Source organism: Salvelinus fontinalis, chromosome 21 (assembly GCF_029448725.1).
Source record: "Salvelinus fontinalis isolate EN_2023a chromosome 21, ASM2944872v1, whole genome shotgun sequence".
NCBI lineage: Eukaryota > Metazoa > Chordata > Actinopteri > Salmoniformes > Salmonidae > Salvelinus > Salvelinus fontinalis.
In genome coordinates, this window is record NC_074685.1 from 48,075,008 (window position 1) to 48,102,590 (window position 27,583).

Below are 27,583 nucleotides of genomic sequence, written 5' to 3' on the forward strand. Positions count from 1 at the left end.
TCTACTGTGTGGATGAGAAATAGGAAATGTCCTACTCTACTGTGTGGATAAGAACGGTCCTACTCTACTGTATGGATAAGAATGGTCCTACTCTACTGTATGGATAAGAACGGACCTACTATACTGTGTGGATAAGAACGGTCCTACTCTACTGTGTGGATAAGAACGGTCCTACTCTACTCTATGGATAAGAACAGTCCTACTCTACTGTATGGATAAGAACGGTCCTACTCTACTGTATGGATAAGAACAGTCCTACTCTACTGTATGGATAAGAAATAGGAATGTCCTACTCTACTGTGTGGATAAGAACGGTCCTACTCTACTGTATGGATAAGAACAGTCCTACTCTACTGTGGATAAGAACAGTCCTACTCTACTGTATGGATAAGAACGGTCCTACTCTACTGTATGGATAAGAACAGTCCTACTCTACTGTATGGATAATAACGGTCCTACTCTACTGTATGGATAAGAACAGTCCTACTCTACTGTATGGATAAGAAATAGGAATGTCCTACTCTACTGTGTGGATAAGAACGGTTCTACTCTACTGTATGGATGAGAACTGTCCTACTCTACTGTATGGATAACAAATAGGAATGTCCTACTCTACTGTGTGTTTAAGAACTGTCCTACTCTACTGTATGGATAAGAACGGTCCTACTCTACTGTATGGATAAGAACAGTCCTACTCTACTGTATGGATAAGAAATAGGAATGTCCTACTCTACTGTGTGGATAAGAACGGTCCTACTCTACTGTATGGATAAGAACAGTCCTACTCTATTGTATGGATAAGAACGGTCCTACTCTACTGTATGGTTAAGAGCAGTCCTTCTCTACTGTATGGATAAGAAATAGGAATGTCCTACTCTACTGTGTGGATAAGAACTGTCCTACTCTACTGTATGGATAAGAACGGTCCTACTCTACTGTATGGATAAGAAATAAGAATGTCCTACTCTACTGTGTGGATAAGAACTGTCCTACACTACTGTGGATAAGAACGGTCTTACTCTACTGTATGGATAAGAACGGTCCTACACTACTGTGGATAAGAACGGTCCTACTCTACTGTATGGATAAGAACAGTCCTACTCTACTGTGTTGATAAGAAATGTCCTACTCTACTGTATGGATAAGAACTATCCTACTCTACTGTATGGATAAGAAATAGGAAATGTCCTACTCTACTGTGTGGATGAGAACTGTCCTACTCTACTGTATGGATAAGAAATATGAAATGTCCTACTCTACTGTGTGGATAAGAACTGTCCTACTCTACTGTATGGATAAGAAATAGGAAATGTCCTACTCTACTGTATGGATAAGAACCGTCCTACTCTACTGTGTGGATAAGAACCGTCCTACTCTACTGTGTGGATAAGAACCGTCCTACTCTACTGTGTGGATAAGAACTGTCCTACTCTGCTGTATGGATAAGAAATAGGAAATGTCCTACTCTACTGTATGGATAAGAACTGTCCTACTCTACTGTGTGGATAAGAACCGTCCTACTCTACTGTGTGGATAAGAACCGTCCTACTCTACTGTGTGGATAAGAACTGTCCTACTCTACTGTATGGATAAGAACAGTCCTACTCTACTGTGTGGATAAGAACCGTCCTACTCTACTGTATGGATAAGAGCAGTCCTACTCTACTGTATGGATAAGAACAGTCCTACTCTATTGTATGGATAAGAACGGTCCTACTCTACTGTATGGATAAGAACCGTCCTACTCTACTGTGTGGATAAGAACTGTCCTACTCTACTGTGTGGATAAGAACGGTCCTACTCTACTGTGTGGATAAGAACGGTCCTACTCTACTGTGTGGATAAGAACGGTCCTACTCTACTGTATGGATAAGAACGGTCCTACTCTACTGTGTGGATAAGAACGGTCCTACTCTACTGTATGGATAAGAACGGTCCTGCTCTACTGTGTGGATAAGAACGGTCCTACTCTACTGTATGGATAAGGACGGTCCTACTCTACTGTGTGGATAAGAACGGTCCTACTCTACTGTATGGATAAGAAATGTCCTACTCTACTGTGTGGATAAGAACGGTCCTACTCTACTGTGGATAAGAACTGTCCTACTCTACTGTGGATAAGAACGGTCCTACTCTACTGTATGGATGAGAACAGTACTACTCTACTGTGGATAAGAACGGTTCTACTCTACTGTATGGATGAGAACTGTCCTACTCTACTGTATGGTTAAGAAATAGGAATCTCCTACTCTACTGTGTGTTTAAGAACTGTCCTACTCTACTGTATGGATAAGAACGGTCCTACTCTACTGTATGGATAAGAAATAGGAAATGTCCTACTCTACTGTATGGATAAGAACAGTCCTACTCTACTGTATGGATAAGAAATAGGAATGTCCTACTCTACTGTGTGGATAACAACTGTCCTACTCTACTGTATGGATAAGAACGGTCCTACTCTATTGTATGGATAAGAACGGTCCTACTCTACTGTATGGATAAGAGCAGTCCTACTCTACTGTATGGATAAGAAATAGGAATGTCCTACTCTCCTGTGTGGATAAGAACTGTCCTACTCTACTGTATGGATAAGAATGGTCCTACTCTACTGTATGGATAAGAAATAAGAATGCCCTACTCTACTGTGTGGATAAGAACTGTCCTACACTACTGTGGATAAGAACGGTCCTACTCTACTGTATGGATAAGAACGGTCCTACTCTACTGTGGATAAGAACGGTCATACTCTACTGTGGATAAGAACTGTCCTACTCTACTGTATGGATAAGAACAGTCCTACTCTACTGTGTTGATAAGAAATGTCCTACTCTACTGTATGGATAAGAACTCTCCTACTCTACTGTATGGATAAGAAATAGGAAATGTCCTACTCTACTGTGTGGATGAGAACTGTCCTACTCTACTGTATGGATAAGAAATATGAAATGTCCTACTCTACTGTGTGGATGAGAAATAGGAAATGTCCTACTCTACTGTGTGGATAAGAACTGTCCTACTCTACTGTATGGATAAGAAATAGGAAATGTCCTACTCTACTGTATGGATAAGAACCGTCCTACTCTACTGTGTGGATAAGAACCGTCCTACTCTACTGTGTGGATAAGAACGGTCCTACTCTACTGTGTGGATAAGAACTGTTCTACTCTACTGTATGGATAAGAACAGTCCTACTCTACTGTGTGGATAAGAACCGTCCTACTCTACTGTATGGATAAGAACAGTCCTACTCTACTGTATGGATAAGAACAGTCCTACTCTACTGTATGGATAAGAACGGTCCTACTCTACTGTATGGATAAGAACCGTCCTACTCTACTGTGTGGATAAGAACTGTCCTACTCTACTGTATGGATAAGAACGGTCCTACTCTACTGTATGGATAAGAACGGTCCTACTCTACTGTGTGGATAAGAATGGTCCTACTCTACTGTATGGATAAGAACGGTCCTACTCTACTGTATGGATAAGAACGATCCTACTCTACTGTGTGGATAAGAACGGTCCTACTCTACTGTATGGATAAGAACGGTCCTGCTCTACTGTGTGGATAAGAACGGTCCTACTCTACTGTATGGATAAGAACGGTCCTACTCTACTGTGTGGATAAGAACGGTCCTACTCTACTGTATGGATAAGAACGGTCCTACTCTACTGTGTGGATAAGAACGGTCCTACTCTACTGTGTGGATAAGAAATGTCCTACTCTACTGTGTGGATAAGAACGGTCCTACTCTACTGTGGATAAGAACTGTCCTACTCTACTGTGGATAAGAACGGTCCTACTCTACTGTATGGATGAGAACAGTACTACTCTACTGTGGATAAGAACGGTCCTACTCTACTGTATGGATGAGAACTGTCCTACTCTACTGTGGATAAGAACGGTACTACTCTACTGTGTGGATAAGAACCGTCCTACTCTACTGTGTGGATAAGAACTGTTCTACTCTACTGTATGGATAAGAACAGTCCTACTCTACTGTGTGGATAAGAACCGTCCTACTCTACTGTATGGATAAGAACAGTCCTACTCTACTGTATGGATAAGAACAGTCCTACTCTACTGTATGGATAAGAACGGTCCTACTCTACTGTATGGATAAGAACCGTCCTACTCTACTGTGTGGATAAGAACTGTCCTACTCTACTGTATGGATAAGAACGGTCCTACTCTACTGTATGGATAAGAACGGTCCTACTCTACTGTATGGATAAGAAATAGGAATGTCCTACTCTACTGTGTGGATAAGAAATGTCCTACTCTACTGTATGGATAAGAACAGTCCTACTCTACTGTGGATAAGAACAGTCCTACTCTACTGTATGGATAAGAACGGTCCTACTCTACTGTATGGATAAGAACACTCCTACTCTACTGTATGGATAAGAACGGTCCTACTCTACTGTATGGATAAGAACAGTCCTACTCTACTGTATGGATAAGAAATAGGAATGTCCTACTCTACTGTGTGGATAAGAACGGTTCTACTCTACTGTATGGATGAGAACTGTCCTACTCTACTGTATGGATAAGAAATAGGAATGTCCTACTCTACTGTGTGTTTAAGAACTGTCCTACTCTACTGTATGGATAAGAACGGTCCTACTCTACTGTATGGATAAGAAATAGGAATGTCCTACTCTACTGTGTGGATAAGAACGGTCCTACTCTACTGTATGGATAAGAACAGTCCTACTCTATTGTATGGATAAGAACGGTCCTACTCTACTGTATGGTTAAGAGCAGTCCTTCTCTACTGTATGAATAAGAAATAGGAATGTCCTACTCTACTGTGTGGATAAGAACTGTCCTACTCTACTGTATGGATAAGAACGGTCCTACTCTACTGTATGGATAAGAAATAAGAATGTCCTACTCTACTGTGTGGATAAGAACTGTCCTACACTACTGTGGATAAGAACGGTCCTACTCTACTGTATGGATAAGAACAGTCCTACTCTACTGTGTTGATAAGAAATGTCCTACTCTACTGTATGGATAAGAACTCTCCTACTCTACTGTATGGATAAGAAATAGGAAATGTCCTACTCTACTGTGTGGATGAGAACTGTCCTACTCTACTGTATGGATAAGAAATATGAAATGTCCTACTCTACTGTGTGGATAAGAACTGTCCTACTCTACTGTATGGATAAGAAATAGGAAATGTCCTACTCTACTGTATGGATAAGAACCGTCCTACTCTACTGTGTGGATAAGAACCGTCCTACTCTACTGTGTGGATAAGAACCGTCCTACTCTACTGTGTGGATAAGAACTGTCCTACTCTACTGTATGGATAAGAAATAGGAAATGTCCTACTCTACTGTATGGATAAGAACTGTCCTACTCTACTGTGTGGATAAGAACCGTCCTACTCTACTGTGTGGATAAGAACCGTCCTACTCTACTGTGTGGATAAGAACGGTCCTACTCTACTGTATGGATAAGAACAGTCCTACTCTACTGTGTGGATAAGAACCGTCCTACTCTACTGTATGGATAAGAACGATCCTACTCTACTGTATGGATAAGAACAGTCCTACTCTATTGTATGGATAAGAACGGTCCTACTCTACTGTATGGATAAGAACCGTCCTACTCTACTGTGTGGATAAGAACTGTCCTACTCTACTGTATGGATAAGAACGGTCCTACTCTACTGTATGGATAAGAACGGTCCTACTCTACTGTGTGGATAAGAACGGTCCTACTCTACTGTATGGATAAGAACGGTCCTACTCTACTGTGTGGATAAGAACGGTCCTACTCTACTGTATGGATAAGAACGGTCCTGCTCTACTGTGTGGATAAGAACGGTCCTACTCTACTGTATGGATAAGAACGGTCCTACTCTACTGTGTGGATAAGAACGGTCCTACTCTACTGTATGGATAAGAACGGTCCTACTCTACTGTGTGGATAAGAACGGTCCTACTCTACTGTGTGGATAAGAAATGTCCTACTCTACTGTGTGGATAAGAACGGTCCTACTCTACTGTGGATAAGAACTGTCCTACCCAAATGTGGATAAGAACGGTCCTACTCTACTGTATGGATGAGAACAGTACTACTCTACTGTGGATAAGAACGGTCTACTCTACTGTATGGATGAGAACTGTCCTACTCTACTGTATGGATAAGAAATAGGAATGTCCTACTCTACTGTGTGTTTAAGAACTGTCCTACTCTACTGTATGGATAAGAACGGTCCTACTCTACTGTATGGATAAGAAATAGGAAATGTCCTACTCTACTGTATGGATAAGAACAGTCCTACTCTACTGTATGGATAAGAAATAGGAATGTCCTACTCTACTGTGTGGATAAGAACTGTCCTACTCTACTGTATGGATAAGAACGGTCCTACTCTATTGTTTGGATAAGAACGGTCCTACTCTACTGTATGGATAAGAGCAGTCCTACTCTACTGTATGGATAAGAAATAGGAATGTCCTACTCTCCTGTGTGGATAAGAACTGTCCTACTCTACTGTATGGATAAGAATGGTCCTACTCTACTGTATGGATAAGAAATAAGAATGTCCTACTCTACTGTGTGGATAAGAACTGTCCTACACTACTGTGGATAAGAACGGTCCTACTCTACTGTATGGATAAGAACGGTCCTACTCTACTGTGGATAAGAACGGTCATACTCTACTGTGGATAAGAACTGTCCTACTCTACTGTATGGATAAGAACAGTCCTACTCTACTGTGTTGATAAGAAATGTCCTACTCTACTGTATGGATAAGAACTCTCCTACTCTACTGTATGGATAAGAAATAGGAAATGTCCTACTCTACTGTGTGGATGAGAACTGTCCTACTCTACTGTATGGATAAGAAATATGAAATGTCCTACTCTACTGTGTGGATGAGAAATAGGAAATGTCCTACTCTACTGTGTGGATAAGAACTGTCCTACTCTACTGTATGGATAAGAAATAGGAAATGTCCTACTCTACTGTATGGATAAGAACCGTCCTACTCTACTGTGTGGATAAGAAACGTCCTACTCTACTGTGTGGATAAGAACCGTCCTACTCTACTGTGTGGATAAGAACTGTTCTACTCTACTGTATGGATAAGAACAGTCCTACTCTACTGTGTGGATAAGAACCGTCCTACTCTACTGTATGGATAAGAACAGTCCTACTCTACTGTATGGATAAGAACAGTCCTACTCTACTGTATGGATAAGAACGGTCCTACTCTACTGTATGGATAAGAACCGTCCTACTCTACTGTGTGGATAAGAACTGTCCTACTCTACTGTATGGATAAGAACGGTCCTACTCTACTGTATGGATAAGAACGGTCCTACTCTACTGTGTGGATAAGAACGGTCCTACTCTACTGTATGGATAAGAACGGTCCTACTCTACTGTATGGATAAGAACAGCCCTACTCTACTGTATGGATAAGAAATAGGAAATGTCCTACTCTACTGTGTGGATAAGAACGGTCCTACTCTACTGTATGGATAAGAAATGTCCTACTCTACTGTATGGATAAGAATAGTCCTACTCTACTGTATGGATAAGAAATAGGAAATGTCCTACTCTACTGTGTGGATGAGAAATAGGAAATGTCCTACTCTACTGTGTGGATGAGAAATAGGAAATGTCCTACTCTACTGTATGGATGAGAACTGTCCTACTCTACTGTATGGATAAGAAATAGGAATGTCCTACTCTACTGTGTGGATGAGAACTGTCCTACTCTACTGTATGGATAAGAAAGATGAAATGTCCTACTCTACTGTGTGGATGAGAAATAGGAAATGTCCTACTCTACTGTGTGGATAAGAACGGTCCTACTCTACTGTATGGATAAGAATGGTCCTACTCTACTGTATGGATAAGAACGGACCTACTATACTGTGTGGATAAGAACGGTCCTACTCTACTGTGTGGATAAGAACGGTCCTACTCTACTCTATGGATAAGAACAGTCCTACTCTACTGTATGGATAAGAACGGTCCTACTCTACTGTATGGATAAGAACAGTCCTACTCTACTGTATGGATAAGAAATAGGAATGTCCTACTCTACTGTGTGGATAAGAACGGTCCTACTCTACTGTATGGATAAGAACAGTCCTACTCTACTGTGGATAAGAACAGTCCTACTCTACTGTATGGATAAGAACGGTCCTACTCTACTGTATGGATAAGAACACTCCTACTCTACTGTATGGATAATAACGGTCCTACTCTACTGTATGGATAAGAACAGTCCTACTCTACTGTATGGATAAGAAATAGGAATGTCCTACTCTACTGTGTGGATAAGAACGGTTCTACTCTACTGTATGGATGAGAACTGTCCTACTCTACTGTATGGATAAGAAATAGGAATGTCCTACTCTACTGTGTGTTTAAGAACTGTCCTACTCTACTGTATGGATAAGAACGGTCCTACTCTACTGTATGGATAAGAAATAGGAATGTCCTACTCTACTGTGTGGATAAGAACGGTCCTACTCTACTGTATGGATAAGAACAGTCCTACTCTATTGTATGGATAAGAACGGTCCTACTCTACTGTATGGTTAAGAGCAGTCCTTCTCTACTGTATGAATAAGAAATAGGAATGTCCTACTCTACTGTGTGGATAAGAACTGTCCTACTCTACTGTATGGATAAGAACGGTCCTACTCTACTGTATGGATAAGAAATAAGAATGTCCTACTCTACTGTGTGGATAAGAACTGTCCTACACTACTGTGGATAAGAACGGTCCTACTCTACTGTATGGATAAGAACAGTCCTACTCTACTGTGTTGATAAGAAATGTCCTACTCTACTGTATGGATAAGAACTCTCCTACTCTACTGTATGGATAAGAAATAGGAAATGTCCTACTCTACTGTGTGGATGAGAACTGTCCTACTCTACTGTATGGATAAGAAATATGAAATGTCCTACTCTACTGTGTGGATAAGAACTGTCCTACTCTACTGTATGGATAAGAAATAGGAAATGTCCTACTCTACTGTATGGATAAGAACCGTCCTACTCTACTGTGTGGATAAGAACCGTCCTACTCTACTGTGTGGATAAGAACCGTCCTACTCTACTGTGTGGATAAGAACTGTCCTACTCTACTGTATGGATAAGAAATAGGAAATGTCCTACTCTACTGTATGGATAAGAACTGTCCTACTCTACTGTGTGGATAAGAACCGTCCTACTCTACTGTGTGGATAAGAACCGTCCTACTCTACTGTGTGGATAAGAACGGTCCTACTCTACTGTATGGATAAGAACAGTCCTACTCTACTGTGTGGATAAGAACCGTCCTACTCTACTGTATGGATAAGAACGATCCTACTCTACTGTATGGATAAGAACAGTCCTACTCTATTGTATGGATAAGAACGGTCCTACTCTACTGTATGGATAAGAACCGTCCTACTCTACTGTGTGGATAAGAACTGTCCTACTCTACTGTATGGATAAGAACGGTCCTACTCTACTGTATGGATAAGAACGGTCCTACTCTACTGTGTGGATAAGAACGGTCCTACTCTACTGTATGGATAAGAACGGTCCTACTCTACTGTGTGGATAAGAACGGTCCTACTCTACTGTATGGATAAGAACGGTCCTGCTCTACTGTGTGGATAAGAACGGTCCTACTCTACTGTATGGATAAGAACGGTCCTACTCTACTGTGTGGATAAGAACGGTCCTACTCTACTGTATGGATAAGAACGGTCCTACTCTACTGTGTGGATAAGAACGGTCCTACTCTACTGTGTGGATAAGAAATGTCCTACTCTACTGTGTGGATAAGAACGGTCCTACTCTACTGTGGATAAGAACTGTCCTACCCAAATGTGGATAAGAACGGTCCTACTCTACTGTATGGATGAGAACAGTACTACTCTACTGTGGATAAGAACGGTCTACTCTACTGTATGGATGAGAACTGTCCTACTCTACTGTATGGATAAGAAATAGGAATGTCCTACTCTACTGTGTGTTTAAGAACTGTCCTACTCTACTGTATGGATAAGAACGGTCCTACTCTACTGTATGGATAAGAAATAGGAAATGTCCTACTCTACTGTATGGATAAGAACAGTCCTACTCTACTGTATGGATAAGAAATAGGAATGTCCTACTCTACTGTGTGGATAAGAACTGTCCTACTCTACTGTATGGATAAGAACGGTCCTACTCTATTGTTTGGATAAGAACGGTCCTACTCTACTGTATGGATAAGAGCAGTCCTACTCTACTGTATGGATAAGAAATAGGAATGTCCTACTCTCCTGTGTGGATAAGAACTGTCCTACTCTACTGTATGGATAAGAATGGTCCTACTCTACTGTATGGATAAGAAATAAGAATGTCCTACTCTACTGTGTGGATAAGAACTGTCCTACACTACTGTGGATAAGAACGGTCCTACTCTACTGTATGGATAAGAACGGTCCTACTCTACTGTGGATAAGAACGGTCATACTCTACTGTGGATAAGAACTGTCCTACTCTACTGTATGGATAAGAACAGTCCTACTCTACTGTGTTGATAAGAAATGTCCTACTCTACTGTATGGATAAGAACTCTCCTACTCTACTGTATGGATAAGAAATAGGAAATGTCCTACTCTACTGTGTGGATGAGAACTGTCCTACTCTACTGTATGGATAAGAAATATGAAATGTCCTACTCTACTGTGTGGATGAGAAATAGGAAATGTCCTACTCTACTGTGTGGATAAGAACTGTCCTACTCTACTGTATGGATAAGAAATAGGAAATGTCCTACTCTACTGTATGGATAAGAACCGTCCTACTCTACTGTGTGGATAAGAAACGTCCTACTCTACTGTGTGGATAAGAACCGTCCTACTCTACTGTGTGGATAAGAACTGTTCTACTCTACTGTATGGATAAGAACAGTCCTACTCTACTGTGTGGATAAGAACCGTCCTACTCTACTGTATGGATAAGAACAGTCCTACTCTACTGTATGGATAAGAACAGTCCTACTCTACTGTATGGATAAGAACGGTCCTACTCTACTGTATGGATAAGAACCGTCCTACTCTACTGTGTGGATAAGAACTGTCCTACTCTACTGTATGGATAAGAACGGTCCTACTCTACTGTATGGATAAGAACGGTCCTACTCTACTGTGTGGATAAGAACGGTCCTACTCTACTGTATGGATAAGAACGGTCCTACTCTACTGTATGGATAAGAACAGCCCTACTCTACTGTATGGATAAGAAATAGGAAATGTCCTACTCTACTGTGTGGATAAGAACGGTCCTACTCTACTGTATGGATAAGAAATGTCCTACTCTACTGTATGGATAAGAATAGTCCTACTCTACTGTATGGATAAGAAATAGGAAATGTCCTACTCTACTGTGTGGATGAGAAATAGGAAATGTCCTACTCTACTGTGTGGATGAGAAATAGGAAATGTCCTACTCTACTGTATGGATGAGAACTGTCCTACTCTACTGTATGGATAAGAAATAGGAATGTCCTACTCTACTGTGTGGATGAGAACTGTCCTACTCTACTGTATGGATAAGAAAGATGAAATGTCCTACTCTACTGTGTGGATGAGAAATAGGAAATGTCCTACTCTACTGTGTGGATAAGAACGGTCCTACTCTACTGTATGGATAAGAATGGTCCTACTCTACTGTATGGATAAGAACGGACCTACTATACTGTGTGGATAAGAACGGTCCTACTCTACTGTGTGGATAAGAACGGTCCTACTCTACTCTATGGATAAGAACAGTCCTACTCTACTGTATGGATAAGAACGGTCCTACTCTACTGTATGGATAAGAACAGTCCTACTCTACTGTATGGATAAGAAATAGGAATGTCCTACTCTACTGTGTGGATAAGAACGGTCCTACTCTACTGTATGGATAAGAACAGTCCTACTCTACTGTGGATAAGAACAGTCCTACTCTACTGTATGGATAAGAACGGTCCTACTCTACTGTATGGATAAGAACAGTCCTACTCTACTGTATGGATAATAACGGTCCTACTCTACTGTATGGATAAGAACAGTCCTACTCTACTGTATGGATAAGAAATAGGAATGTCCTACTCTACTGTGTGGATAAGAACGGTTCTACTCTACTGTATGGATGAGAACTGTCCTACTCTACTGTATGGATAACAAATAGGAATGTCCTACTCTACTGTGTGTTTAAGAACTGTCCTACTCTACTGTATGGATAAGAACGGTCCTACTCTACTGTATGGATAAGAACAGTCCTACTCTACTGTATGGATAAGAAATAGGAATGTCCTACTCTACTGTGTGGATAAGAACGGTCCTACTCTACTGTATGGATAAGAACAGTCCTACTCTATTGTATGGATAAGAACGGTCCTACTCTACTGTATGGTTAAGAGCAGTCCTTCTCTACTGTATGGATAAGAAATAGGAATGTCCTACTCTACTGTGTGGATAAGAACTGTCCTACTCTACTGTATGGATAAGAACGGTCCTACTCTACTGTATGGATAAGAAATAAGAATGTCCTACTCTACTGTGTGGATAAGAACTGTCCTACACTACTGTGGATAAGAACGGTCTTACTCTACTGTATGGATAAGAACGGTCCTACACTACTGTGGATAAGAACGGTCCTACTCTACTGTATGGATAAGAACAGTCCTACTCTACTGTGTTGATAAGAAATGTCCTACTCTACTGTATGGATAAGAACTATCCTACTCTACTGTATGGATAAGAAATAGGAAATGTCCTACTCTACTGTGTGGATGAGAACTGTCCTACTCTACTGTATGGATAAGAAATATGAAATGTCCTACTCTACTGTGTGGATAAGAACTGTCCTACTCTACTGTATGGATAAGAAATAGGAAATGTCCTACTCTACTGTATGGATAAGAACCGTCCTACTCTACTGTGTGGATAAGAACCGTCCTACTCTACTGTGTGGATAAGAACCGTCCTACTCTACTGTGTGGATAAGAACTGTCCTACTCTGCTGTATGGATAAGAAATAGGAAATGTCCTACTCTACTGTATGGATAAGAAATGTCCTACTCTACTGTATGGATAAGAATAGTCCTACTCTACTGTATGGATAAGAAATAGGAAATGTCCTACTCTACTGTGTGGATGAGAAATAGGAAATGTCCTACTCTACTGTGTGGATGAGAAATAGGAAATGTCCTACTCTACTGTATGGATGAGAACTGTCCTACTCTACTGTATGGATAAGAAATAGGAATGTCCTACTCTACTGTGTGGATGAGAACTGTCCTACTCTACTGTATGGATAAGAAAGATGAAATGTCCTACTCTACTGTGTGGATGAGAAATAGGAAATGTCCTACTCTACTGTGTGGATAAGAACGGTCCTACTCTACTGTATGGATAAGAATGGTCCTACTCTACTGTATGGATAAGAACGGACCTACTATACTGTGTGGATAAGAACGGTCCTACTCTACTGTGTGGATAAGAACGGTCCTACTCTACTCTATGGATAAGAACAGTCCTACTCTACTGTATGGATAAGAACGGTCCTACTCTACTGTATGGATAAGAACAGTCCTACTCTACTGTATGGATAAGAAATAGGAATGTCCTACTCTACTGTGTGGATAAGAACGGTCCTACTCTACTGTATGGATAAGAACAGTCCTACTCTACTGTGGATAAGAACAGTCCTACTCTACTGTATGGATAAGAACGGTCCTACTCTACTGTATGGATAAGAACAGTCCTACTCTACTGTATGGATAATAACGGTCCTACTCTACTGTATGGATAAGAACAGTCCTACTCTACTGTATGGATAAGAAATAGGAATGTCCTACTCTACTGTGTGGATAAGAACGGTTCTACTCTACTGTATGGATGAGAACTGTCCTACTCTACTGTATGGATAACAAATAGGAATGTCCTACTCTACTGTGTGTTTAAGAACTGTCCTACTCTACTGTATGGATAAGAACGGTCCTACTCTACTGTATGGATAAGAACAGTCCTACTCTACTGTATGGATAAGAAATAGGAATGTCCTACTCTACTGTGTGGATAAGAACGGTCCTACTCTACTGTATGGATAAGAACAGTCCTACTCTATTGTATGGATAAGAACGGTCCTACTCTACTGTATGGTTAAGAGCAGTCCTTCTCTACTGTATGGATAAGAAATAGGAATGTCCTACTCTACTGTGTGGATAAGAACTGTCCTACTCTACTGTATGGATAAGAACGGTCCTACTCTACTGTATGGATAAGAAATAAGAATGTCCTACTCTACTGTGTGGATAAGAACTGTCCTACACTACTGTGGATAAGAACGGTCTTACTCTACTGTATGGATAAGAACGGTCCTACACTACTGTGGATAAGAACGGTCCTACTCTACTGTATGGATAAGAACAGTCCTACTCTACTGTGTTGATAAGAAATGTCCTACTCTACTGTATGGATAAGAACTATCCTACTCTACTGTATGGATAAGAAATAGGAAATGTCCTACTCTACTGTGTGGATGAGAACTGTCCTACTCTACTGTATGGATAAGAAATATGAAATGTCCTACTCTACTGTGTGGATAAGAACTGTCCTACTCTACTGTATGGATAAGAAATAGGAAATGTCCTACTCTACTGTATGGATAAGAACCGTCCTACTCTACTGTGTGGATAAGAACCGTCCTACTCTACTGTGTGGATAAGAACCGTCCTACTCTACTGTGTGGATAAGAACTGTCCTACTCTGCTGTATGGATAAGAAATAGGAAATGTCCTACTCTACTGTATGGATAAGAACTGTCCTACTCTACTGTGTGGATAAGAACCGTCCTACTCTACTGTGTGGATAAGAACCGTCCTACTCTACTGTGTGGATAAGAACTGTCCTACTCTACTGTATGGATAAGAACAGTCCTACTCTACTGTGTGGATAAGAACCGTCCTACTCTACTGTATGGATAAGAGCAGTCCTACTCTACTGTATGGATAAGAACAGTCCTACTCTATTGTATGGATAAGAACGGTCCTACTCTACTGTATGGATAAGAACCGTCCTACTCTACTGTGTGGATAAGAACTGTCCTACTCTACTGTGTGGATAAGAACGGTCCTACTCTACTGTGTGGATAAGAACGGTCCTACTCTACTGTGTGGATAAGAACGGTCCTACTCTACTGTATGGATAAGAACGGTCCTACTCTACTGTGTGGATAAGAACGGTCCTACTCTACTGTATGGATAAGAACGGTCCTGCTCTACTGTGTGGATAAGAACGGTCCTACTCTACTGTATGGATAAGGACGGTCCTACTCTACTGTGTGGATAAGAACGGTCCTACTCTACTGTATGGATAAGAAATGTCCTACTCTACTGTGTGGATAAGAACGGTCCTACTCTACTGTGGATAAGAACTGTCCTACTCTACTGTGGATAAGAACGGTCCTACTCTACTGTATGGATGAGAACAGTACTACTCTACTGTGGATAAGAACGGTTCTACTCTACTGTATGGATGAGAACTGTCCTACTCTACTGTATGGTTAAGAAATAGGAATCTCCTACTCTACTGTGTGTTTAAGAACTGTCCTACTCTACTGTATGGATAAGAACGGTCCTACTCTACTGTATGGATAAGAAATAGGAAATGTCCTACTCTACTGTATGGATAAGAACAGTCCTACTCTACTGTATGGATAAGAAATAGGAATGTCCTACTCTACTGTGTGGATAACAACTGTCCTACTCTACTGTATGGATAAGAACGGTCCTACTCTATTGTATGGATAAGAACGGTCCTACTCTACTGTATGGATAAGAGCAGTCCTACTCTACTGTATGGATAAGAAATAGGAATGTCCTACTCTCCTGTGTGGATAAGAACTGTCCTACTCTACTGTATGGATAAGAATGGTCCTACTCTACTGTATGGATAAGAAATAAGAATGCCCTACTCTACTGTGTGGATAAGAACTGTCCTACACTACTGTGGATAAGAACGGTCCTACTCTACTGTATGGATAAGAACGGTCCTACTCTACTGTGGATAAGAACGGTCATACTCTACTGTGGATAAGAACTGTCCTACTCTACTGTATGGATAAGAACAGTCCTACTCTACTGTGTTGATAAGAAATGTCCTACTCTACTGTATGGATAAGAACTCTCCTACTCTACTGTATGGATAAGAAATAGGAAATGTCCTACTCTACTGTGTGGATGAGAACTGTCCTACTCTACTGTATGGATAAGAAATATGAAATGTCCTACTCTACTGTGTGGATGAGAAATAGGAAATGTCCTACTCTACTGTGTGGATAAGAACTGTCCTACTCTACTGTATGGATAAGAAATAGGAAATGTCCTACTCTACTGTATGGATAAGAACCGTCCTACTCTACTGTGTGGATAAGAACCGTCCTACTCTACTGTGTGGATAAGAACGGTCCTACTCTACTGTGTGGATAAGAACTGTTCTACTCTACTGTATGGATAAGAACAGTCCTACTCTACTGTGTGGATAAGAACCGTCCTACTCTACTGTATGGATAAGAACAGTCCTACTCTACTGTATGGATAAGAACAGTCCTACTCTACTGTATGGATAAGAACGGTCCTACTCTACTGTATGGATAAGAACCGTCCTACTCTACTGTGTGGATAAGAACTGTCCTACTCTACTGTATGGATAAGAACGGTCCTACTCTACTGTATGGATAAGAACGGTCCTACTCTACTGTGTGGATAAGAATGGTCCTACTCTACTGTATGGATAAGAACGGTCCTACTCTACTGTATGGATAAGAACGATCCTACTCTACTGTGTGGATAAGAACGGTCCTACTCTACTGTATGGATAAGAACGGTCCTGCTCTACTGTGTGGATAAGAACGGTCCTACTCTACTGTATGGATAAGAACGGTCCTACTCTACTGTGTGGATAAGAACGGTCCTACTCTACTGTATGGATAAGAACGGTCCTACTCTACTGTGTGGATAAGAACGGTCCTACTCTACTGTGTGGATAAGAAATGTCCTACTCTACTGTGTGGATAAGAACGGTCCTACTCTACTGTGGATAAGAACTGTCCTACTCTACTGTGGATAAGAACGGTCCTACTCTACTGTATGGATGAGAACAGTACTACTCTACTGTGGATAAGAACGGTCCTACTCTACTGTATGGATGAGAACTGTCCTACTCTACTGTGGATAAGAACGGTACTACTCTACTGTGTGGATAAGAACCGTCCTACTCTACTGTGTGGATAAGAACTGTTCTACTCTACTGTATGGATAAGAACAGTCCTACTCTACTGTGTGGATAAGAACCGTCCTACTCTACTGTATGGATAAGAACAGTCCTACTCTACTGTATGGATAAGAACAGTCCTACTCTACTGTATGGATAAGAACGGTCCTACTCTACTGTATGGATAAGAACCGTCCTACTCTACTGTGTGGATAAGAACTGTCCTACTCTACTGTATGGATAAGAACGGTCCTACTCTACTGTATGGATAAGAACGGTCCTACTCTACTGTGTGGATAAGAACGGTCCTACTCTACTGTATGGATAAGAACGGTCCTACTCTACTGTATGGATAAGAACGGTCCTACTCTACTGTGTGGATAAGAACGGTCCTACTCTACTGTATGGATAAGAACGGTCCTGCTCTACTGTGTGGATAAGAACGGTCCTACTCTACTGTGTGGATAAGAACGGTCCTACTCTACTGTATGGATAAGAACGGTCCTACTCTACTGTGTGGATAAGAACGGTCCTACTCTACTGTGTGGATAAGAAATGTCCTACTCTACTGTGTGGATAAGAACGGTCCTACTCTACTGTGGATAAGAACTGTCCTACTCTACTGTGGATAAGAACGGTCCTACTTTACTGTATGGATGAGAACAGTACTACTCTACTGTGGATAAGAACGGTCCTACTCTACTGTATGGATGAGAACTGTCCTACTCTACTGTGGATAAGAACGGTACTACTCTACTGTGTGGATAAGAACGGTACTACTCTACTGTGTGGATAAGAACAGTCCTACTCTACTGTATGGATAAGAAATAGGAAGTGTCCTACTCTACTGTATGGATAAGAACCGTCCTACTCTACTGTGTGGATAAGAAAGGTCCTACTCTACTGTGTGGATAAGAACGGTACTACTCTACTGTATGGATAAGAACAGTCCTACTCTACTATATGGATAAGAAATAGGAAGTGTCCTACTCTACTGTATGGATAAGAACCGTCCTACTCTACTGTGTGGATAAGAACCGTCCTACTCTACTGTGAGGATAAGAACTGTCCTACTCTACTGTGTGGATAAGAAATAGGAAGTGTCCTACTCTACTGTATGGATAAGAACGGTACTACTCTACTGTATGGATAAGAACCGTCCTACCCTACTGTATGGATAAGAACGGTACTACTCTACTGTATGGATAAGAACCGTCCTACTCTACCGTATGGATAAGAAATAGGAAGTGTCCTACTCTACTGTATGGATAAGAACTGTCCTACTCTACTGTGTGGATAAGAACAGTCCTACTCTACTGTGTGGATAAGAACCGTCCTACTCTACTGTATGGATAAGAAATAGGAAGTGTCCTACTCTACTGTATGTATAAGAACCGTCCTACTCTACTGTATGGATAAGAACGGTCCTACTCTACTGTATGGATAAGAAATAGGAAGTGTCCTACTCTACTGTATGGATAAGAAATAGGAAGTGTCCTACTCTACTGTATGGATAAGAAATAGGAAGTGTACTACTCTACTGTATGGATAAGAACGGTACTACTCTACTGTATGGATAAGAACCGTCCTACCCTACTGTATGGATAAGAACCGTCCTACTCTACTGTATGGATAAGAACGGTCCTACTCTACTGTGTGGATAAGAAATAGGAAGTGTCCTACTCTACTGTGGATAAGAACCGTCCTACTCTACTGTGAGGATAAGAACTGTCCTACTCTACTGTGTGGATAAGAAATAGGAAGTGTACTACTCTACTGTATGGATAAGAACGGTACTACTCTACTGTATGGATAAGAACCGTCCTACCCTACTGTATGGATAAGAACCGTCCTACTCTACTGTATGGATAAGAACGCTACTACTCTACTGTGTGGATAAGAAATAGGAAGTGTCCTACTCTACTGTATGGATAAGAAATAGGAAATGTCCTACTCTACTGTATGGGTTATGATCTGTCCTACTCTACTGTATGGATGAGAACTGTCCTACTCTACTGTGTGGATAAGAACGGTCCTACTCTACTGTATGGATAAGAACGGTACTACTCTACTGTGTGGATAAGAACGGTACTACTCTACTGTGTGGATAAGAACGGTACTACTCTACTGTGTGGATAAGAACGGTACTACTCTACTGTGTGGATAAGAACTGTCCTACTCTACTGTGTGGATAAGAACGGTACTACTCTACTGTGTGGATAAGAACGGTACTACTCTACTGTGTGGATAAGAACAGTCCTACTCTACTGTATGGATAAGAAATAGGAAGTGTCCTACTCTACTGTATGGATAAGAACCGTCCTACTCTACTGTGTGGATAAGAACGGTCCTAATCTACTTTGTGGATAAGAACGGTACTACTCTACTGTATGGATAAGAAATAGGAAGTGTCCTACTCTACTGTGTGGATAAGAACGGTCCTAATCTACTTTGTGGATAAGAACAGTCCTACTCTACTGTATGGATAAGAAATAGGAAGTGTCCTACTCTACTGTATGGATAAGAACGGTCCTACTCTACTGTATGGATAAGAACGGTCCTACTCTACTGTGTGGATAAGAACGGTCCTACTCTACTGTATGGATAAGAACGGTCCTACTCTACTGTATGGATAAGAACGGTCCTACTCTACTGTGTGGATAAGAACGGTCCTATTCTACTGTATGGATAAGAACGGTCCTGCTCTACTGTGTGGATAAGAACGGTCCTACTGTACTGTATGGATAAGAACGGTCCTACTCTACTGTGTGGATAAGAACGGTCCTACTCTACTGTATGGATAAGAACGGTCCTACTCTACTGTGTGGATAAGAACGGTCCTACTCTACTGTGTGGATAAGAAATGTCCTACTCTACTGTGTGGATAAGAACGATCCTACTCTACTGTGGATAAGAACTGTCCTACTCTACTGTGGATAAGAACGGTCCTACTTTACTGTATGGATGAGAACAGTACTACTCTACTGTGGATAAGAACGGTCCTACTCTACTGTATGGATGAGAACTGTCCTACTCTACTGTGGATAAGAACGGTACTACTCTACTGTGTGGATAAGAACGGTACTACTCTACTGTGTGGATAAGAACAGTCCTACTCTACTGTATGGATAAGAAATAGGAAGTGTCCTACTCTACTGTATGGATAAGAACCGTCCTACTCTACTGTGTGGATAAGAAAGGTCCTACTCTACTGTGTGGATAAGAACGGTACTACTCTACTGTATGGATAAGAACAGTCCTACTCTACTATATGGATAAGAAATAGGAAGTGTCCTACTCTACTGTATGGATAAGAACCGTCCTACTCTACTGTGTGGATAAGAACCGTCCTACTCTACTGTGAGGATAAGAACTGTCCTACTCTACTGTGTGGATAAGAAATAGGAAGTGTCCTACTCTACTGTATGGATAAGAACGGTACTACTCTACTGTGTGGATAAGAACGGTACTACTCTACTGTGTGGATAAGAACGGTACTACTCTACTGTGTGGATAAGAACTGTCCTACTCTACTGTGTGGATAAGAACGGTACTACTCTACTGTGTGGATAAGAACGGTACTACTCTACTGTGTGGATAAGAACAGTCCTACTCTACTGTATGGATAAGAAATAGGAAGTGTCCTACTCTACTGTATGGATAAGAACCGTCCTACTCTACTGTGTGGATAAGAACGGTCCTAATCTACTTTGTGGATAAGAACGGTACTACTCTACTGTATGGATAAGAAATAGGAAGTGTCCTACTCTACTGTGTGGATAAGAACGGTCCTAATCTACTTTGTGGATAAGAACAGTCCTACTCTACTGTATGGATAAGAAATAGGAAGTGTCCTACTCTACTGTATGGATAAGAACGGTCCTACTCTACTGTATGGATAAGAACGGTCCTACTCTACTGTGTGGATAAGAACGGTCCTACTCTACTGTATGGATAAGAACGGTCCTACTCTACTGTATGGATAAGAACGGTCCTACTCTACTGTGTGGATAAGAACGGTCCTATTCTACTGTATGGATAAGAACGGTCCTGCTCTACTGTGTGGATAAGAACGGTCCTACTCTACTGTATGGATAAGAACGGTCCTACTCTACTGTGTGGATAAGAACGGTCCTACTCTACTGTATGGATAAGAACGGTCCTACTCTACTGTGTGGATAAGAACGGTCCTACTCTACTGTGTGGATAAGAAATGTCCTACTCTACTCTGTGGATAAGAACGATCCTACTCTACTGTGGATAAGAACTGTCCTACTCTACTGTGGATAAGAACGGTCCTACTTTACTGTATGGATGAGAACAGTACTACTCTACTGTGGATAAGAACGGTCCTACTCTACTGTATGGATGAGAACTGTCCTACTCTACTGTGGATAAGAACGGTACTACTCTACTGTGTGGATAAGAACGGTACTACTCTACTGTGTGGATAAGAACAGTCCTACTCTACTGTATGGATAAGAAATAGGAAGTGTCCTACTCTACTGTATGGATAAGAACCGTCCTACTCTACTGTGTGGATAAGAAAGGTCCTACTCTACTGTGTGGATAAGAACGGTACTACTCTACTGTATGGATAAGAACAGTCCTACTCTACTATATGGATAAGAAATAGGAAGTGTCCTACTCTACTGTATGGATAAGAACCGTCCTACTCTACTGTGTGGATAAGAACCGTCCTACTCTACTGTGAGGATAAGAACTGTCCTACTCTACTGTGTGGATAAGAAATAGGAAGTGTCCTACTCTACTGTATGGATAAGAACGGTACTACTCTACTGTATGGATAAGAACCGTCCTACCCTACTGTATGGATAAGAACCGTCCTACTCTACTGTATGGATAAGAACGGTACTACTCTACTGTATGGATAAGAACCGTCCTACTCTACTGTATGGATAAGAAATAGGAAGTGTCCTACTCTACTGTATGGATAAGAACGGTCCTACTCTACTGTGTGGATAAGAACAGTCCTACTCTACTGTGTGGATAAGAACCGTCCTACTCTACTGTATGGATAAGAAATAGGAAGTGTCCTACTCTACTGTATGTATAAGAAACGTCCTACTCTACTGTATGGATAAGAACGGTCCTACTCTACTGTATGGATAAGAAATAGGAAGTGTCCTACTCTACTGTATGGATAAGAACGGTCCTACTCTACTGTGTGGATAAGAACGGTACTACTCTACTGTGTGGATAAGAAATAGGAAGTGTCCTACTCTACTGTGTGGATAAGAAATAGGAAGTGTCCTACTCTACTGTGTGGATAAGAACCGTCCTACTCTACTGTGTGGATAAGAAAGGTCCTACTCTACTGTGTGGATAAGAACGGTACTACTCTACTGTATGGATAAGAACGGTACTACTCTACTATATGGATAAGAAATAGGAAGTGTCCTACTCTACTGTATGGATAAGAACCGTCCTACTCTACTGTGTGGATAAGAAAGGTCCTACTCTACTGTGTGGATAAGAACGGTACTACTCTACTGTGTGGATAAGAACGGTACTACTCTACTGTATGGATAAGAACCGTCCTACTCTACTGTGTGGATAAGAACCGTCCTACTCTACTGTGAGGATAAGAACTGTCCTACTCTACTGTGTGGATAAGAAATAGGAAGTGTCCTACTCTACTGTATGGATAAGAACGGTACTACTCTACTGTGTGGATAAGAACGGTACTACTCTACTGTATGGATAAGAACCGTCCTACCCTACTGTATGGATAAGAACCGTCCTACTCTACTGTATGGATAAGAACGGTACTACTCTACTGTATGGATAAGAACCGTCCTACCCTACTGTATGGATAAGAACCGTCCTACTCTACTGTATGGATAAGAACGGTACTACTCTACTGTGTGGATAAGAAATAGGAAGTGTCCTACTCTACTGTGTGGATGAGAACTGTCCTACTCTACTGTATGGATAAGAACCGTCCTACTCTACTGTGTGGATAAGAAAGGTCCTACTCTACTGTGTGGATAAGAACGGTACTACTCTACTGTATGGATAAGAACCGTCCTACTCTACTGTGTGGATAAGAAAGGTCCTACTCTACTGTGTGGATAAGAACGGTACTACTCTACTGTATGGATAAGAACCGTCCTACTCTACTGTGTGGATAAGAACCGTCCTACTCTACTGTGAGGATAAGAACTGTCCTACTCTACTGTGTGGATAAGAAATAGGAAGTGTCCTACTCTACTGTATGGATAAGAACGGTACTACTCTACTGTGTGGATAAGAACGGTACTACTCTACTGTATGGATAAGAACCGTCCTACCCTACTGTATGGATAAGAACCGTCCTACTCTACTGTATGGATAAGAACGGTACTACTCTACTGTATGGATAAGAACCGTCCTACCCTACTGTATGGATAAGAACCGTCCTACTCTACTGTATGGATAAGAACGGTCCTACTCTACTGTGTGGATAAGAAATAGGATATGTCCTACTCTACCGTGGATAAGAATACCGTGGATAAGAACCGTCCTACTCTACTGTATGGATAAGAACGGTACTACTCTACTGTGTGGATAAGAACCGTCCTACTCTACTGTGTGGATAAGAACCGTCCTACTCTACTGTGAGGATAAGAACTGTCCTACTCTACTGTGTGGATAAGAAATAGGAAGTGTCCTACTCTACTGTATGGATAAGAACGGTACTACTCTACTGTATGGATAAGAAATAGGAAGTGTCCTACTCTACTGTATGGATAAGAACCGTCCTACTCTACTGTGTGGATAAGAACGGTCCTAATCTACTGTGTGGATAAGAACGGTACTACTCTACTGTATGGATAAGAACAGTCCTACTCTACTGTATGGATAAGAAATAGGAAGTGTCCTACTCTACTGTATGGATAAGAACCGTCCTACTCTACTGTGTGGATAAGAACGGTCCTACTCTACTGTGTGGATAAGAAATAGGATATGTCCTACTCTACCGTGGATAAGAATACCGTGGATAAGAACGGTCCTACTCTACTGTATGGATAAGAAATAGGAAGTGTCCTACTCTACTGTATGGATAAGAACGGTCCTACTCTACTGTGTGGATAAGAACAGTCCTACTCTACTGTGTGGATAAGAACTGTCCTACTCTACTGTGTGGATAAGAAATAGGAAGTGTCCTACTCTACTGTGGATAAGAACGGTCCTACTCTACTGTGTGGATAAGAAATAGGAAGTGTCCTACTCTACTGTGGATAAGAACGGTCCTACTCTACTGTGTGGATAAGAAATAGGAAGTGTCCTACTCTACTGTGGATAAGAACGGTCCTACTCTACTGTGTGGATAAGAAATAGGAACTGTCCTACTCTACTGTGTGGATAAGAAATAGGAAGTGTCCTACTCTACTGTGGATAAGAACGGTCCTACTCTACTGTATGGATAAGAAATAGGAAGTGTCCTACTCTACTGTATGGATGAGAACTGTCCTACTCTACTGTGTGGATAAGAACTGTCCTACTCTACTGTGTGGATAAGAACGGTCCTACTCTACTGTATGGATAAGAACGGTACTACTCTACTGTGTGGATAAGAACGGTACTACTCTACTGTGTGGATAAGAACGGTACTACTCTACTGTGTGGATAAGAACGGTACTACTCTACTGTGTGGATAAGAACTGTCCTATTCTACTGTGTGGATAAGAACGGTACTACTCTACTGTGTGGATAAGAACGGTACTACTCTACTGTGTGGATAAGAACAGTCCTACTCTACTGTATGGATAAGAAATAGGAAGTGTCCTACTCTACTGTATGGATAAGAACCGTCCTACTCTACTGTGTGGATAAGAACGGTCCTACTCTACTGTGTGGATAAGAACGGTACTACTCTACTGTATGGATAACAACAGTCCTACTCTACTGTATGGATAAGAAATAGGAAGTGTCCTACTCTACTGTATGGATAAGAACGGTCCTACTCTACTGTGTGGATAAGAACTGTCCTACTCTACTGTGTGGATAAGAAATAGGAAGTGTCCTACTCTACTGTATGGATAAGAACGGTACTACTCTACTGTATGGATAAGAACTGTCCTACTCTACTGTATGGATAAGAACCGTCCTACTCTACTGTATGGATAAGAACGGCCCTACTCTACTGTATGGATAAGAAATAGGAAGTGTCCTATTCTACTGTATGGATAAGAACTGTCCTACTCTACTGTGTGGATAAGAACAGTCCTACTCTACTGTGTGGATAAGAACGGTCCTACTCTACTTTGTGGATAAGAAATAGGATATGTCCTACTCTACTGTGTTGATAAGAAATAGGAAATGTCCTACTCTACTGTAAGGATAAGAACGGTCCTACTCTACTGTGTGGATAAGAAATAGGATATGTCCTACTCTACCGTGGATAAGAACGGTCCTACTCTACTTTGTGGATAAGAAATAGGATATGTCCTACTCTACTGTGTTGATAAGAAATAGGAAATGTCCTAGTCTACTGTATGGATAAGAACGGTCCTACTCTACTGTATGGATAAGAACAGTCCTACTCTACTGTATGGATGAGAACTGTCTACTCTACTGTGTGGATAAGAACAGTCCTACTATACTGTATGGATAAGAACGGTCCTACTCTACTGTATGGATAAGAACGGTCCTACTATACTGTATGGATGAGAAATAGGAAATGTCCTACTCTACTGTATGGATAAGGACTGTCCTACTCTCCTGTATGGATAAGAACAGTCCTACTCTACTGTGTGGATAAGAAATAGGAAATGTCCTACTCTACTGTGTGGATAAGAAATGTCCTGCGACATCTACAGTAGAGTATGTCGTTCACGGTGGTAGGCTACTTTAACATGAGGGGTACTCAGCTTCGTAACATATTTCTAATGTAATAAATATTATTAGAACTGTTATTGGGATGATATAGCTATCTTTGGTAACACTTAACAATGAGGTCACCTTTACAAGTGTTTTTTTTTAAAGAGTTATTGTAACCTGTTACTGCTGTTTCTTAATGATTATTGCCATTAACCAAAGGTGAGTATGTCAAAGTATGATGGATAAAACATTTCCAAAACATTTCCATGCTAAACTTGTGATATTTTAACCTGGTGTTTCACACGTTACCCTACTATTTATCCTCCCAACTCTTTTCCTAATTTTCTCCAGATGTGAATGAGTGTATGATCTTCCCCGGGACATGCACTCCTGGAACCTGCCAGAACCTGGACGGCACCTTCCGTTGTCTCTGTCCGCCGGGCCACATAGTCCAGAACAAGCAGTGTATAGGTGAGGCTTCGTTTAACCCTGGCTACATCACCATGATACATAGTGGTTGGGGAAAAAATTATTTGACCAAATACAATGCTTTTTCTTGGTTAACTAATGAACAACAGACGTTCAGCATGCTTATAGAGAAGGGCACTCAACATGTACTGCACTGATACTAATGATTGAGGATTGGCTGGAAGAAATTGATAATACGAAGATTGTGGAAGCTGTGCTGCTCGATTTCAGTGCAGCCTTTGAAATATTATTATCATAACCTGTTGTTGAGAAAACGAATGTGTTTTGGCTTTTCAACCTCTTCCATATCGTGGATTCAGATCTATCTATCTCATAGAACTCAGAGGGTTTTCTTTAATGGAAGCTTCTCTAATGTCAAACATTTAAAGTGTGGTGTACCACAGGGAAGCTCTCTCGGCCCTCTACTCTTTTCTATTTTTACTAATGACCTGCCAATGGCATTAAACAAAGCATGTGTGCTGATGATTCAACCACATATGCTTCAGCAACCACAGCTAATGAAGTCACTGAAACCCTTAACAAAGGGTTGCAGTCTGTTTTGGAATGGATGGCCAGCAATAAACTGGTCCTGAACATCTCTAAAACTAAGAGCATTGTATTTGGTTCAAATCATTCCCTAAGTTCTAGACTTCAGCTGATTCTGGTAATAAATGGTGTGGCTGTTGAACAAGTTCAGGAGACTGAATTACTTAGTGTTACCTTAGATTGTAAACTGTCATGGTCAAAACATATAGATTCAATGGTTGTAAAGATTGGGAGAGGTCTGTCCGTAATAAAGAGATGCTCTGCTTTTTTCACACCACACTCCACAAAGCAAGTCCTGCAGGCTAGTTTTATCTTATCTTGGTTATTGTCCAGTCATATGGTCAAGTGCTGCAAAGAAAGACCTAGTTAAGCTGCAGCTGGCACAGAACAGAGCGGCACGTCTTGCTCTTAATTGTAATCAGAGGGCTGATATAAATACTATGCATTTCAG

At 41.1% G+C, this 27,583-nt stretch overlaps 1 protein-coding gene across 2 annotated transcripts in view; it reads left to right on the plus strand.

The window, feature by feature from the left end:
- The window catches only part of LOC129819047 (fibrillin-2-like), a 241,054-nt gene that overhangs the window by 181,696 nt on the left and 31,775 nt on the right, over positions 1 to 27,583 (plus strand). For both annotated transcript variants that reach the window (XM_055875554.1, XM_055875555.1), the window contains exon 48: positions 26,470 to 26,589. In XM_055875554.1, the coding sequence (XP_055731529.1) occupies positions 26,470 to 26,589 (120 nt within the window). The remainder of the gene's footprint in view (positions 1 to 26,469; positions 26,590 to 27,583) is intronic.